General features: G+C 50.3%; 1 protein-coding gene across 5 annotated transcripts in view; it reads right to left on the bottom strand.

Annotated features, from left to right (window-relative positions):
- RBM19 (RNA binding motif protein 19) overlaps positions 1-16,747 on the bottom strand; it is a 79,506-nt gene that overhangs the window by 44,509 nt on the left and 18,250 nt on the right. For 2 of the 5 annotated variants that reach the window (XM_082324834.1, XM_082324835.1), the window contains exons 20-21: positions 16,075-16,130; positions 14,554-14,670 (exon numbers count right to left, since the gene is read on the bottom strand). In XM_082324834.1, the coding sequence (XP_082180960.1) occupies positions 14,554-14,670; positions 16,075-16,130 (173 nt within the window). Of the gene's footprint in view, positions 1-904; positions 1,012-14,553; positions 14,671-16,074; positions 16,131-16,747 lie in introns of those variants that run through there. The other 3 variants (XM_082324836.1, XM_082324837.1, XM_082324838.1) reach the window with 2 other exon arrangements.

Here is a 16,747-nt window from a genome sequence, read left to right as displayed (position 1 = left end):
ACGCGTCCCACCGCTGCAGCAGAGGCAGATCCTCCCCGTGGGGATGGACCGTCACAAGGCACGGAGTGAGCCACCACTGGGCACTTACCACCTCCTCAAGGGAGGGAGATGTCCCAGAGGTGGGGACATGCCTCCCCGCACTGTCCTCGCCCAGCATCTCGCCGTATCAGTATGCAAACGCCGGCAGCCGTGAACCCTGCCAATGCAACCTTGCTAATTTAATAAATGGACTTGACGAGGCTAAGTGTCTGCTTCAGCGCTCCCCATCCCCCTGCCCCAGCCCTGCCCGCCCCCTCCCAACTCAAAGCCTCTTCAATAAAATAAATTAAACCACCCAACAAAACCACACAGCCTGAGCGTTTTACAGCTCTGCTCTCCGGCGGGAGCCAGAAAAACGCAAAAGAGGGCAGAGCTGGGCAGGACAGTTGAAAGGCAGCACCAAACGCTGAGCGGGGCATCTGTGCAGTGGGGTGCAAGGTCTCCCCATCATCCCCCTTCTGCTGTGCCCCCCAAAACCTTCAGGAAGGCTCATCGCAACGCCCTGGGTGTTCACGATCGATTGCAGGCAAGAGCAGACGTTTGCACCTTGCTGGCAGATGCCGTCAACGCAGCGTGGCAGCCGCAGGCTTGCCGGGAAGGTGAACGCGAGGTAGAAACGAGGGGCTACAGAAGAGGAAGAGAAACCATGTTCTTCTCCATCTGCCAGCGATGCCTGCACCAGCTGACCTGAACAAGTTGTAATGCACGCATGGATGCTGGGAAGGGAAAAAAAAGGGAAAGAAAAAAAAAAAAAAAGAGAGAGGCAATGACACATCTAAAAATTACCTGCCAGGGCCGACTGGGATCCAAAAGGGCCAGAGTTTGCCCTCCCCAGAGCAGGCATTTCCAACAGCTTTTGACCACTGGCTGTCCAGGCAGGGACACCCGGCTTGCAGGGAGCCGGAGGCAGAGCAGGGACCTCATTTCTCCGTGCTGTGAGGCTTCCAGGTCAGGGGCTTGCAACCAAAGATCCTAATTTTTAGAGGCAAAACAGATAGGTACAGCTCTCCAAGCTGGTACACAAGCTGCCATGCCCATGCTGGAGTTGAGAGACTAAATGAGACGGGAGCGGGTAATGACTCCCCAAGAAGAGATGCTCTGCTTGAACAGATGCCCTTGCCAAGCTATGAGCTTTCCTCTGACTCTCGCACTGATCTCAAGCAACAGAGCTTGGGAAACCACCTCCCACCGCGGCTTGTCCACCTCCGAACGGCCACAGCCTCCCACGTACCTCCTAGAAGCAACACCTCTGCTGTTTCTTTCTGCTCTAAACCCGCGCTCCAAGGTCAGCTACAGACCGGGACACGCTTAAAGCTGATGATGTCCCCAAAGCATCTTAGGTGCTAAATCCAGTAATTTAGTCCAGAAGACTTCTTCCTGCGGCCAGGCAGACAATACCAACAGTATGATCCCAGATCTCTCTTCCTCAAGAAGAGCGAAAACTATTTGAAGATGTCATCTTGAACGTTTTGGCTACCACCACCAGAGGATTTACCATTTCTGATGGACTCTGTGCACACAAGCCCCAAGAGGTAAACATCCCTTTCGTATGCCCCAGGGAAAAAGCAAGGCTCAGCTTCATGATGCCATTTGCCAGCAGCCAGCAAGAGAGAAACTGGGAAAGCGCTGGAAAAAGCCATCTCCCTAACAGACGCCTGATGTTCGCAGGAGAACCGAAGACACAGCCTTGCCGCCTCTCAAACCGCGGGACACGCAACAAAAAGCAGCGCAGAGAGACAAAATCCATTGCAGTCGCTTCAAGTGGAAGCTCCCCAATGTGGGAAAGAGTAAGAGCTGATGCTAAGCAGCGTGACCGCGGGCTGGTCGCATACAAGACGCCAGACAACAGCCAGCTGCTAGGTGGGGTGCTTTAGCCCTGTGCGAGGAGGTTCAGAGAGCTTTCCTGCCTGCCCCCGCTGCTCCTAAGGTCAATGGGAAGGTGGGGGAACACACCGCACCACGGAGATGCCAATGTCTCCAAGGGATGTGTCTATGTAGGAGGAGCCTGCTTTCGGTTCACACATCAGAGGATGGCCTTTTCGAGGAAGAAGGAACCTCAGAAAGGAATCGGAGCCAGGAAAGCATGAGCGGAGTTGATTAAAGAAAGGGAGTAATGCCTGGATTCCTAGATTCTCTGATGTTTAATAAGCGTTAGAAAGCACTGGTAACACCCAGCACTCAGCTGTGGGTCCCAGAGGCTGGCGCTGCTGCTGGCACAGGATTTGCCGCCCTCATCCTCCGCTCCTGCGGGCCCAGGGCTCCGTAGGCACGAGAGCCACGGGTCCCTTGGGGCTCACGGGACTCCTCTTCCCACACAGGCAGGTAACTCCCCTCCCAAAGTTTATTGCTGAGCTTTTTAGTCTCAAATACCATGGGCCATCAGCTCTCTGCTGTGCCTCTTACCGCGCCGTTTCCTTCTCAGCTCGGCAACCACAGGGAGACCCAAGCTGCTGCTGCTCTATTTTGCCAAGCGCTGCAAGAGGCGCAGGTACATGATGAGAGAAAAGGGGAGGCGATCCTTTCAGCCCCAACCCACAAAAAAAATACAAGAGCACACATGGAAAAGAGCTGAGACACCTTCTAGGGATAAGAATAACAAAAATCGCTGAGGACAGAGCAGAATCCCTGCCGCCTGAGAGCCTTATAGGGGGAGGGAGCTGCCAGCCGGGACGAGCTCGGGAGCACTGAGCCTGCGTGGGAGCTGTCAGAGTCCCAGCCCTACCTGGTGCGACGGTAAGAAGTCCCTGTGGAGGTGACAGCTCTGGCAGACGCAGTGAGCAAAGTGCCGAAAAGGAGGAGAAATGAGAGAGGAGGCAATGGCAGCGATCTTTGCAGGCAGAGCCAGGCTGCGCTCGCTTGCATTAAAAAAAAAAAAAAAAGGAAAGGGAGGCAACTGGTTAAAGACCAACTTTTGAGCAGCATCCTCACTGCCCACAGGTAGGGCAGGGCAGGTTGGCAGCTCCCCTCCCTCCCTCCTTCCCTCCCCGAGGCGTCCCCGCTGCAGCAGACCTAATTTCATGGGGTTTTTGCACAAGCAGCAGGGTGGAAAATGATCATCGGGAGCCAGCTCGTGGCGAAGCACCCCCCGTTCCCCAGATCCCCCTGCGAGGTGAGCAGCCCCAGCCCGGTCCCGCTGGGTCGGTACCGCAGCAAGGCCAGAGGCTATCAAGGAGCTTTCCAAATCGCAGCCACGGTGCGGAGGGGGGACCCGCGCTCCCCCCCGTCCCCGTCACCCTCCTGGATGCTGACGAGAGAGACAGCGCAGTCCTGCATGACAGCGTGAAATTAATATGATTTTGGGGGAAGTTGGCAGTGAGTAATGAGCATCTGAAATACCTTCACTCCACCCCCTCGCCCCCCGAACTCTTTTAACCCTTCGGCTGCTAGCACAGCAGCGGGATCAAAGGGTGGGAAGAGTAAGACCTGGGTTAAAGAGGACCAAAGAAGGGGCATGCAGCCCCACCTGGCAACTGAATTTGCAGGGCAAGTTTTGGCACAAATCCTGACGGTGCTGCTTGCGATCAGGCCCAGCCCGTGGAGGTGCCCAGATCAGCGCTCAGAGGCTTGGAAAAGTCATCATTGCTGCCTTTCCAAGCAAGGCTCCACAAGGAGGTGTCAAAAAAAACCTGGGGGGCTGGAAGGGGACCAAGCCTGTCCTTCAAACCTCCCTGGGCGAGTCCCAGAAGGCCACCCATGATGGAGACAGCCCAGCGTGCCCAGACCACCGACAGGCAGCCCCTCCACTAGCAAGCGGGTCTGTGAGAAGCAGAACAAAGGAGATGGCTTTCCCAGGGGCGCTTTCCCTGGTACCTATCGGGAAAAAGGTCCCATCACCAAGGGCTTCTTATGTGAACTCCTGGATGTCTAATAAGGGTCAATCCCATAACACCACCTTCCTGGGAAGACATGCCTTAGGAGCTTCCTCCTATACTTACTTACACCAAGTTCTCAAATTTAAGATCTCCTCTGCCAGATGCCTGGAAGTGGTCAGGATACTGCTGGGGGAGGAGGAGAGGGAGGTGAGAAGCCAGATGGTCAGCCCGATCCGCCTTAGCTTGGTTTCTTTGGGAAAAATAACTCGGGGAAGGAGCACAGACAGAAGCGCTCACGGTGCCACCAGCTGCAGAAGCCAACACGGTTCAAACGCCTTTGGCGGGGGCTCTGCCCTGGGGAAGGCAAGAGGCCGTGCAACGAAAGGTCCTCAATTGTAACCATATCCCAAAGGCTTAAAACTTGCTGGATTGGAAGAGGTAGAAATGCTGTAGCAGGCTTGAGGTTAAAAAAAAAAAATATGCAAACAGAGATGCAAATGAAGGACACAGTGTCATCCTGAGGAGAAGACTGTGATTCATTAGAGGCTCGTTCAGGACCTTCTCATGAAGCCAGACTGAAAACCACCCACACATACAGGCTAGCGAAAGTCAGGAAAGTGGATGGATCAACGTCACCGCGCAAGAGCTCTAGTTAAGAAATGCAACAGAGAAGAATTTTAAGATCGAGAAAGTAATCGTCTTAATTGCTCCTTGACTTAAAGGCTAAGACACAAGCTCAAAAGTTAGCCCAGTGTCATTTCAGCACTGCAGATTCTGCAACCCTCCGGCTGCCAAGCCCCAAAGCAGCCTCAATGGCCAAAGGACAATTTTGAAAATGAACAAGAACTGGCTACAACATAAGGCAAAAAAATAACATGTTTTTCCTTCCTTATATATAGACACACACATACTCTTCTTCACAATTCAGACAGCAGGAGACCTTATAATCCTACTAATAATAGTAAAATAGCAGCCCTGAGTGGGTTATTTACAGGAGACAGCAGCTCCTATAGGCTTTGTTTCTTGCTTCCTATCAAGGAGAAAAAGCCCACGTGTACACACGTACATGCGCCAGTCCCACGCGGCACAGAAAAATGGCAAAAACCCCAAAGCAAAATCCCAGAGTTCGATTTGAATAAGACATTTCGAAAGCAGCCCCTTCCCCATCTCTCTCCACCTCCCCGAGCCCCTCCGCGGCGATGAGCAACGGAGTCTGTGCGTAAAACTAATTAAGTTCCGTCGGGAGGTTCGGCTTGGTGCCCTGGCGAGAGATGCTTCGGCAGGAGTCAGAGAGAAGCAGCCTAGAAACTCTCTTCATTTGCATTGGACAACTGGACTGCGCAAAAGCAGGCAGCCGAAAACTCCTCGGCGGAGGTTTCGGGCGAGCAGAAAAGGGCACCTGTGGGTATGGAGTACATGGAGTGCAGAAGAGGGGAAAAAAAAAATATAGAAATCGAGTATTGCAATGAATATTCAAGACAGGGAAAGAGATGTGCTGAAAAATCTTCCTTCTGCTCTTGGGAAGATCCACCTTTTAAAGCAACCCTGTCAAGGTAACACAGAGTTAAACATTTCCTTATCTATGTTAAACACCTTTATGATTCAAACTGAAAAACAGCGCTGAAAACCTATTTCACTCTCCCCCGCCCCACGGCTCGGTTTGGATAGTCAAATTAAAGTGTCCAGTTACATTTCTGGTCTCTGAGCATCAACCCAACATTGCTGTGTTTGTGTTTCCAGCGCATGAGGAAAAGGCTTGAAGAAGGACCAAAAGAAAAAAGAATCTGTAATTTATGCTTTTTGAGGTAGTAAGAGAAATAACCCAGCCCAGCAGATCCCTGTATTCTCACCCGGAGCCCTCAGCTCACGGGGCCGGTGCCCGTAACCTGCAAGTTGCTGCCCAGAAAAGCACCTGCACCCTGCATTTCCCTGTGCAACGCTCCCAGGCACCTGCAACTTGGCCATGGGAGCAAGCAAGGATTAGTAAATCCCCTGCGCTAAGCCTGGTAAGGTAAGCGCGACCTTGTGCTTGGTAAGGATGCACCTGGGGCAGGCTGTGCAGGAGAACAAGGTCGCTCGCAATCCAAAGGTGTTAGAGGAGCAGATGGCATGGGGTGCTCCGGGGGTCCAGCCTAAAGGGTAAGACTTAAATCTTCCAACAGCCCCCAGCAAAGGGGGAAAATGGGGTGGTAACAGAGACCAAGGGCAGGATGAGAGCCTGGTTATGCGGTGGGATCACGGGGGAGACCCCAGCAGCCCAGCACAACAGCCCTGCAGCCAGGACCCGGTGCAAACACCAGCTCCGAGTCTGCTGGAAGGCTGCAAGGAGGAGACGCTGCCAGGGAGGCTGGAGGGCAGGGGAAATGTAATAGCAGAGAAACTCCATCTTCCCCTTGCAAAGCAAAAAAGCACTAAAAGCCACCAGCAGGGCAGAGCTCCTCAGCCAGAAAGTGGGGAGCAACCAACCAGCTTGCTAACCGCACCAAAGAAAACACATCCAAAGACACATTTTTTGCAAGTCCTTCAAATTACGTGGGCAGAGGGGCCCACGCGGCAGCGGGCGAGAGGGGCAGAGCTGCACTGGGAGCAGGAGGGTGGAAAGCTTCAATCCAGAGCAGCAGCCTGCAGCCCCCCACGCCAGACCCGCTCCTCCTCGGGTGCTCAGCAACCCAAGGCACAAACCTCACAGCCTAGTTAGGAAGCTGAAATCCAGCATTGACGCCAAGTACCACATCATCTGCTGGCATCATCGGAAGCCGGTTGCATTTACATCTCCTAAGGATGTGGCCTTGAACCAGCTCACTGATGCTCCTTCCAATGCATGCAGCCCTGCAGTGCTCCGGGCATGAATTTGTACCATGGTTTTGAGAAGCCACCTTTATAACGGGAACCAGACATTATTATGCCTAGAGATAGACCAAAACAGGGCAAAAGTGCTGTTAGCATGGGAATCCACCTGTATGCTGAAGACACCAGAGCACACACAGGCACCTACACACGCACTTGGATGCAAACCACCAGCGGGGAAGCTGCCCAGGCTCTGCCGGTAACTTCAGGGTACCCGATGGCCTGGAGCAGGAGCTCAGCTGCTCGCCCACGGTGGCCCGGGCTGCCCTGCTAGTAGCACGCTCATTTGCCCATGGCTTTGCCATCTCATCTGAGCTCCACGTGCAATTAGGAAGGCATATCACATGAAGCAAGGGCTTGATATAGCCACAGCCACTGGAGACCACCCAGGTGAACTCACGTTCCCAGATAATCACCATCACTTCCCACCCAACAACTCGACACCAGGCAGAGCACGTGCTTTCAGCACAGGACATCCACGCTGCCACCAACCTGAAAGCATCAGCCAACTCAAACCAGGCTTCCCCAGCCAGGCGTGCAGCCTGGAGATGGCTTTGGAGATCACAAAAAAGGGCCGGTCGCATTTTTAAGCCGCCTGTTTCTTTCCTTGAGAACACAATGTGGTGATCCCACTCAACACCAAACCAAACTCAGAGGCATCATTCCTGCTGTCAGCACTCAAATGTGTAATGAGCCACGTTCCAGTTCTTGCTCCTAAAACCCTTTTTGACAGGTTCCCACCTGAACGCGTGCCTTTCAGCAAGATGCATGTTCCACGGTCCTTCTGTGCGCTGGCACCAACGTCCCAGCCCACGGGGGAAGCCACAAAGCTGGGATCCAGCACCGCCCTGACAGACGGGTGCGGAGCACCCACCGATGCCAGCTGCTTCCTCGGGGTCTTTCTGCTTGCGCAGACTCATTTTTGTGCACCCTCTTCGAGCACAGGCGCGCAAGCACGGTACCCAGGAACAAGCAAAGGTGTGAGTGTTGCAGAGGAGCCGGCAGCCCAGTTCTGCACAAATACCTTCTGGCAGGGCACAGCCCTACCACTGTTGCATCTGAGCATTTGTTTTAATACACTTATTCTCCCAGTCCTTCTCAGGAGTTGTGTCCGTTCTCCGAGGCTCCCAAGCCCCAATCCACAAAGGTCGTTAAGTGAGTGAGCAATACTGGCCTGAGTAACACAAGCTAAGAATTGAGCAAGGTATCCAGCCTGGATCCCACAGGACCGGGCTCTCTCTTCTCATCTGCAGATTGCTCCAGTACAGGATTTTGTTCATCTGACTCCACCGCAAGCCACAAGGGAGGTTGCTGGGCCACGGGCACCGGACTGCGGAAGACCAAGAAGCTCTTCCTTCGGCAGAAGTAGCCTCCTGGCGAGAAGGGGCGGCACGTTGCTCTGGGGAACATCTCCGTATTCACCGATAACGCAGCAGAAACTATTAGCTTTAAACCAGTAACTGCACACAGGTAGGACAAGAGACATTTAAGTGGCGGGCTCTGCTCATCAAGCAAACAGTTACCCGCATCTCTTCCGAGTCCTTCAGACTGGATCTAGCTGCAGACTGACACTTGGACCATCTTGACAGAATGACTCAGAAATGCAGCTTAATCTGTTCATGGATATAACCCAGATGAACAGGGAGTGAACCCGACAGTGGTTTCCACCACAAGAAAGGGCCGATGATCTGCTCCACTTCCTTCCACCAGTACTGCAGCCCAGCATGCCCAACGCCTGCGCATCCAGCAACCCGGCCCCCCTGCCCCGCAGATAATATTCTCAATATTTTATCTATGTCAATTTAATTCTGTTTTGATTGTAAAGGGCTAAGGGCATCATAAATAGGAAGTTTTACAGTCCTGCGAATCAGAGTCTTGTTTGCAATGCACATGCTCTTACCTAGACTCTGTAGGGTGCTGGAGGGAGTTTTCAGCAGTTGAACAGTGGAGAAAGATGGGCACTTTGGCTTTTCACAGGAGGGCACAGTACGCGCTGGGGGACACCACTCCCAGCAAACGGTAAGGAGCTAAGCAGGCGATCTGGCCAGGAGGAGATGTCTCACCTAGGACAGATCTGCTGACGCGGTCGGATGGCAGAAGGAACTGGCAGACCAACGCACCCACGGTTACTGGGAATCACTGAACCTGTCCACCGTCTCCAGACCGGACCCCCAGCATGAGCTCAGCAGCTCCTGGGGCTTCTCCCCAAAATCCCACCCACCAGCTTCACCTCCCCAGGCTGCAGTTGCCCTACCCCCAGCAGACCCTTACACCACGAGGTGTTCAATGCGACTTCTGCTGCTCCCCCCACATGCATGGGCCACCTAAACGCAGGGGGACAGTATGGAGAGAAAAATTTGAAGCAAGCTAAGAGGAAGCACCAATGGATTTTGAAACATTTCTAGCACAACATCCAGGTTTTAAAAGCAAAAGCCTCACCTGCAGAGTAATCCAACCTTAGACTGCTCAGCAAGCGATGCTTGCAGCACTGTGCATCCTAGGGCTGTTTGCACTGAATATTCTAATTAATACTGCCCAGCACTTGCTTAACAAACTCACATGTTTACGAAGGGACTGATTTTTTTCCTCCTCTGCCTTTCAGTAGCAAAGATTTCCATGGCTTCAACAGGGCAACGTTACTCTGGGAAGGAGAAATTGTCTCCAGTCATGTAGACTCCATTACTGGGAGAAAGGTGTGAACAGCAAGCATGTCTGGCAGACGGATTGATTATACCACCGTGTCCTTTATAATGGGAAATGAAAAGCCCATTCTGATAACTACACTTTATTATAATAGGTCAGAAGAAGTGAAAAGCATCATCTTATAAAATTAACTTCATAAAGACTGCCTTTAAAAAAAAAAATATCTCTGCCAGTTTATCCACCGTATCTTTCTTCAGAGATTTTTCTTCTTCTAGAAGAGACATGACTCCAAGTCCTGTCCAACCGGCTGTCTTCACTTTTACCCTCTATCAGAGGGAATAGATCTGTTTTCTCCTAATCAGTCCCAGGCACTTGTTTTGCCAGATGCAATAAATGCCATGTCTTTGTCAAGACGGAGAAAACAGTCAGCAAAGTAGTTAAAATTAAAAGAGACACCCACCCCCGAAGGTCTTCCTAAGCAGCAGCATTACTTTCGTTATAGGAAAGTCAGAATATGGAGATAAATGCACCCGATAACCCGTTCTGTGCTCTGGCATACCTTCCAATTGCTTTTCCTGCTAGCTGCTTCTTTAGTCAAACTGAAGTCCAGTGTCTCAGCTGATAATAATTTTACGATTTTACAGCTTTCCGCAATGTGTTTGAGTTCCAACAGGCGAAAGGCAAGGGGTGGCCAGACGGACATTAAAACACCTTCCACACTCCCACTGCCGACATCTGATCTCACTCTGAATTTTGAGGGTTAGAGCCGACCGCAACTCACTGGCGGAGGAGGGCTAGAAGTGACGGTCCTTGCAATTTTAGGAGAATTTATAGATACAGACCCAACAGTAAGTTCTCAAATATGTTTTGCCAAGAAAAGAAGAAACAATGCCAGCCCCAAAACGCGCTACTTGAGATGCAACTCTGCTAACTGCTTCCTTCAGTAGTATAAGCATCAGGTATGTCAAAGCCTAGGCAGACTTTCCACAGTATCTATCCCTCAGGTTGCATTCGATTGGGTAGAAATCTTTGAGAAGTCTTTTTCTAAATCTAGTCGTTCCCCCTTTGGGGAAAATAAAACTTACATCTGCTTGAAATGTTATATGCCAACTGCAAAACAGCCTCATTTTTAATATTCATGAAAGTTGGTGCAGAGGGGAAGGGAGGATGGAAGAGGATGCGATGAAACAAATAGTTAATTGGAACTTGCAATGAAGGCTGCATGGATCTAATGTGATAGATTTTAAAGGAGCCTAATTTTCAGAAATTGCCAGAGCTCCAATCTGTGAAAATGTGGCCTTTCACAGATCTCCAATTCAGCTTGCCACATCTAGAGTTCCTTTTGAAAAAAAAAAATCTTGCCATAAAAGCCCCCCAATTTGGTAGCAAAAATTAGCAGCCTTCATGGGATATCAATCCCTTTGTCTCTCCTCCCCTAACTATGTCTCTTTGGAAAGAACTAAGGACCATTTGTCTTTTGTTATTTTTCCAGGTAGTAAAGATAAGAGTAGAATCTAATAAAGAACAAAAATGGGGGGAAAAAAAAAAAACCCCACACACCCACAAAAGCTAAATCTTCACACCTAGCCCAAAACCAGCCCCTATAATTGAAAAGCATTTCTCCCTCTGAAGAAAATAACACCTATCGGGTCTCAAAAAAAAAAAAAAAAAAGAAAAGAAAAGAAAAGAAAAAAAATCCCCTGACGGTGCGAGAGAGGCTAACGCCTCCGGCAGAAGATGGCAAGACACGCTCTGAACCAGCACCGCGCACCCCGGCAAAGCCGTCGGGGCCGGCGTGGAAGGTGGGCAGCACCTAAGGCTCATGGAGCCCTGCGACAAGACATTTATTTTGCAGGTGGAGGACTTTAGCTGTTAAGCAGAGCATTCGTGACTCCCGTACAGAGAAAATTAAGCACCACCTTTCTCCAGCCCAAGAATTAGAACTTGGCATCCCCAAACTCCAAAATTAAAAGAAACACATTTGCTTTGAATCTCCTGCAAACTATGAGCTTGGGGGAAAAAAAAATCAATTTGAATTTTACACCCACTCTCAGACCTTTCCCAAGGGACTGGCTGGCCTCCTTCCTCCCAGGAATCCACCTCGCCGCTGGGGACGGGCAGGAGGAGCGGCTCCCCAAACCTGCTGGTGCTCACGACGCAGAGGACACGTGCGGTGGCGCGACGGGAAGCGCGCGTGTCACCAACCACGGCGAGGTCCAGCCCAGAGGATGGCGCAGAGCCTTTCCCCGTGGTTTGCACAGATCGCTCAAAGCGGCTGGGGAAGGGCAACAGCAAGGGAGGGCGCACGCAAGACAGCCACGGTCTGCCTTCGACTGCCCTAAGGACAGGAACGACGGTGCAGGGCAAGTCTAAGCATTTAAGTGATGGATGCATAAATAAAATGATATTAAAAAGCGTAAAGACAACCAGGGCAGGATTTCCTGAACTGCCAGTGCTGAGCAGCACAGGTACAGCAGCTTTCAAAATTCGCTATTCAAAACACCCAACTCCCTTCTTTTGCTGTTCCAGCGTTACGAACACCTACTGCGGGGCCATTTAAAAAGGAAGATACAGCTCCTTGACAAAGCTCAAAACACGGAAATATTTCTTTGGGGAAATGTATATACATTTGTATAATATATGTATTTGTCTGGGGTAATACGTACACCCACGAATATATATATGTGTGTGTGTATATATCTGTATCTATGTACTGTGTGTATGTATATTTATTTATTAATTTTTCTCCTGCCCAGGCAATTGAGAAAAGAAAAAAGCAAGCGCAGAAGGAAGCAGGTTGGGAGACAACATCAGCTGCAGGGCTGGAAAGTGGCTTTTGAGCATGTGAAACAATAGGGGAGATGCTCCCCCTGCAAAGCCTCCCGCCTCGGCGGGCCCGGGGCTGCTGCCCTGCACGGCGATGCCCGCTGGCGTGGCCCGGTGGTCCCCAGGCTGGCGGTCCCTTGCTGTCCCCAGGCTGGTGGTCCCCGGTGCGGTGGTCCCCAGCCAGCCTTTCTGGGCAGGCTAAGAGTGCCCCCTGCAGCCCTGTCATCCCTGCCGCTTCTGCTGCCAAGCAGTTGTTCGTAATTTCAAATAAATAAATAACGAAACAGAAATAAGACAGGTTCCTAAATGCAGAAAGAGCTAAAAGCTCCAGAGCAAAGGCACCTGATTTAAAACCACAAAAAAGCAATCTAGGAGGATGAAGTGGTTAGTAGCGCTCCGTCATGCCCGGTTTTAGCCACTCTGAAGGGAAGGAGGGATGGCAGGGGGGGAGGGAGGATTGTGGGTCCCCCCCAAAGCCGTTGGCTTTTGTTTTGAGGATAAAAAACCCACATCTCTCAATATCCTAGGTAAACGAAACGGATGTTCACACATCACTCAGCGAACGCTGTCAACAGCGCACGCGGCTAGAAGCTGCATGTTCCTTGCAATATTAATTAGACTGCTCCTCCACCCCTCCTCTCCACAGCACTAAGGTGCTAGACAAGACAGGAGGAAAAAAAAAATATATACCAAAACCCCCCACAGCCTCTGCTGGGCTTGTCTATCCTCATGATATACCTAAGACTCTCAGCTCCTTGAACTTAACCCAGGGCCCTAGAAGGCAAATAGATCCCCTTGGTTTTGTTTGCTCCAGCTTTACAAAGGTCACGTCTGTAGCCACACAGTGTTGGGTTTTAAATTAGCAGTGCCCCACGTGCTAAGAAAACTCAGCACGGTGACTTGGAAGTCCAGGTTTTTTTGCCCTGTTTCAGCAGGGCCTCTCAGGGCAGCTTTGAAGCGAAAGCATCCAAGCCGCACAGCACGAGCAAGAAAAACCTTTGGCTCTTCTACACAGATCTTTAGGTTGTGCCTACCACCACCCTTCCAGCAACATTCGTCCGAGACCCATGTCACGGTCTGCGCCCACTTAAATCCCCAGAGCCCACCCCAAAACAGCGTTGCAACGTACAGCTTTCCTCGCCACCTTACCCCCTGCAAGGAAACAGCCTGCCATCCACGCGGGAACCACCGGCCTTACCTGGGGTCAAGCCAGGAGAACATCACACGCTAATAAAGTAGGTAGAATTCACCGTACATCGAGAAATGCGTAGTTCCCCCCGCAACGAACACATCGCTGCCCCGCAGCTCATCGCAAGGCAGTTTTCACTGCATGGGCTGGGGAGGTCTCCAAGGGTTAAAGAAAAGCCACCTCCTAACACAGTACTTCACCGTGCCCTGCAGGTGCGAGCTATCACCCTTACTTTGCAGATCGGAAAAACTGAGGGGCAGCGCTGGATACCGATTCCCCCAAATGCCTTCTGCAAGCCAGCAGCGGAGCAGGGACCATGGCCTGGATCAACGAGCAAAAGATTTTTGTCCTGGGAGCAGAAAAGATGCCGCATGCTGTATTTTACAAAGTTTCACCTCTTTTCTGGGATGCATTACAAGGCTTAACGAGTCACTGCACAAAAGGCTGAGGATACAAAGAAAACAGATCAGCAGGCGCACAAAAGAAGGCAGGCTGGGATCCTAAAATCCCTGTTCAATGCCCAGCACTATCCCAGGCAGGTCTCACGGCTGACAAGGTATTTCTCGCCGGAGAGGGTATTACAGACAGCGTAGCCCTGCACCCTTACACACACAGGGTAAAACCCCACCGACTACGTGAGGCGCACGCAGTGAAACACTCGTGGAAGGCGAAGCAAGAGGTAAGCGCTCCTTCCACGACGGGAAGAAGCTACACCATCACGTTGGCAAGACAGATGGAGGAGGGAGCCAGCCCCAGCGAAAACCTTTCACACCAGCTGTCTGCAGCGGCTCTCGGTGCTCCTCCCCAGCCAGGTGTGCTGAGCATCAGGAAAGCTGCTGCACGCCTTTCAGGCAAGGGGAAAAAAAAAAAATATCCAATGCTATGTCATTTACTCGACAGGCAGGGAGATCTCCAGGCGCCGTGGGTGTCTGCTGCGCGGGGATGGGCCACCGGCTCCGACAGCTCACGGTGGCTCCAGCCAAAATGCTGGCTTATGTGATCTCCGTCTCACCAGCAGAATTTTTATACTGGTATAACCTGCAGGCCATTTGTATTTATGTTCACTAAAAGGCTTGTTTACTTCCACAAAGAAAACATAACTCATGATATTTACAATCTGATAGCCAGACCCATATGAAAATCACGCCAGCTCCAGCCTGGAGCACTCCGCAGACCCGATGGAAAGCGCTATCCTACCTGAAGAGTTCCCTGATTTCCCTGACGGTGGCCTGGAATGGGATGTTTCGGACCAAGATCTTGGAAGTCTTCTGCTTCTTGACGATTTGCTTCTTTCGGGATGATTTCACAGCAGGCCTATGTCATCAACAGAAAGTTGAAAGAAAAATTAGCCAGCTAGCTCACATCAACATCCTCGTTGGCAGCTTACTGGCGGTGAAGGAAACATCATACAGTACACTGAGAAGGAATGAATTGAAGTGATTTAAATCCCATATCTGACAATCAAAGGTTCCAGCTTGCTGACTGCAACCTCAGTTGAGCTTAGGCAGCAGGCCTGGACTCACATTTGCCACTAACTTTTGTTCTGACATCAAATATTGTCCATTCAATTGTCAGGAGAAGGTACTATTTGATATATTAAAAAAATAGCTTAATGCAAGCTAATTTTGATTCTTTTTCTTACTGGTTTAGAAAACAGCAAATGAAATTTTTTAATAGATTATTTTTTTAAAAAACTTCAGAACTGTATTGCGTTTGGACAAGATAAGAATTTACCTAATACAAAACACAGCAGCTTATTTCAGGAAGCAAAGCATTGCGCATTGTAGGCTGGATACCTACTGAAGGGATTTTAAAAATCAAAATGGATGAAAATGGTTTATTAAAGCATTGAAATACAAAGTCAGACTGCTTCTGGGCCCCAGGGACCAGACTTTCAAATAAATTTTGACATTTAAGAGATATCGGCTCCGGTAGGGTTTCCAAAGTGTCTAAAGGACAGTTTCTAAGCGCTAACATTCACCTTCAAACATCTGGATTAAGTTTCGACTTCACACTTAGAAGATTCTGTACTGAATAAAAACTAGGGAGGAAACCCTAAAAAGCAAGACTCAAACTCCAAGTAAATTCACCCACAAGTAACAAATCTCCTCTGCACCGGACTGCCCAAACAAAAAGTTAAATCCATATTTTTTTTTCAAGCAAGAAAGAAACCTTTATTTGTCTCGATTTGATCAGAATCAGCAGCAGAACATTATTCTTAAGCTCCTGTTCTCCCTGATGAATTAGGGTAAAAGATTTCATTACCCAGAGAATATTTATCTTCAAGAACTCTTGAAACCCATGGGAAGTTGGGCTATCAGTTGCTTTTGCAATGCTGACCGAACTGTCACCGAAGCAGAGGTTTTAGAGGAGCCTTCTCCTTGAGCGCGGAAGAAAACTCAAGTGCCTGGTTCTCACTTTGGTCTCATTTTTGGGGTCCCACTACTGCATGCTGCTCAGGGATTTTAACTGGAAATGCGTCATTTGGCGAGTGAACGCCTTCGCATCAGCTATTCATCATTTCTTTTGTCTTTTTCAAGTAAGACCGACTAAAGCAACTCTGAGTAAAGCACAACAAAGGCTGATGTGTTCAACAGTCAGAGCACTACCGATCGCATCCCTCGTGATGCCGAGATGCTAGGTGAGAAATTAAGAACCTACCAAGCATTACTGCAGCTTAAATGTAACCGTGTTACAGAGGTGAGACATAAGCTTTACCTGACAGCTCTCTCCGAGATTTTCACTTCCAGCTTATGGCCGTCTACAGAGCAGCCCTACAAGTTAAAGCAAAGAAACAACAACAAAAATCAAAGTCACAACAGCTTCCAAGCTTCCAGGATACAAGCACAGCACTTCACATCTTGCTCTTTCCCATATATTCTTCCCCTTCTCCTTGCCGAAGTTTTTCTCTGTCGAACGCCACTCACGCAAGGCAAGGTTCCTGGTATGAGGTTGGAGACTGCCTGAAGCAACAGCCAACATCCCTGATGTAGCTGTCCTTCAGCCTCAGCTCTGCTGCTAAACTGGCAAAGATGAGTCACTTCACTGCCCTCAGCTATGCTTTCCTCTCCCTCTAGACTGCAAACTCTTCAAGGCAGTGACCATCTTATTATTTGTTCTGGCATGAGCAAAGGATGTCTCATTGGCCACCAGCAGCCAACACAGCAAGAAAGTCTTCTCTCTCTTGCTCCCTGTGCCTCAAAGAATTTCCTGCAGTTCAGCACCAAAACCAAGCAGCCTCTTACCTTATCAGCCCCGACAGAGCACACGACATGCAAAGGCACCACACCGGGATCCCAGAGCCCTGCTGTCCACTCCCTCCACAAAATACCCGTTTTCTGGCTTTCTTTCTTCCCCTGGATTCTGCCTTTCAAAAGGATGGAGGATGCAC

The sequence above is a fragment of the Platalea leucorodia genome (assembly GCF_965183815.1).
Source record: "Platalea leucorodia genome assembly, chromosome: 12".
In the NCBI taxonomy this organism is placed as follows: domain Eukaryota; kingdom Metazoa; phylum Chordata; class Aves; order Pelecaniformes; family Threskiornithidae; genus Platalea; species Platalea leucorodia.
Note: the sequence above shows the minus strand (reverse complement) of the source record. Positions and strands in the feature narration are given on the sequence as shown.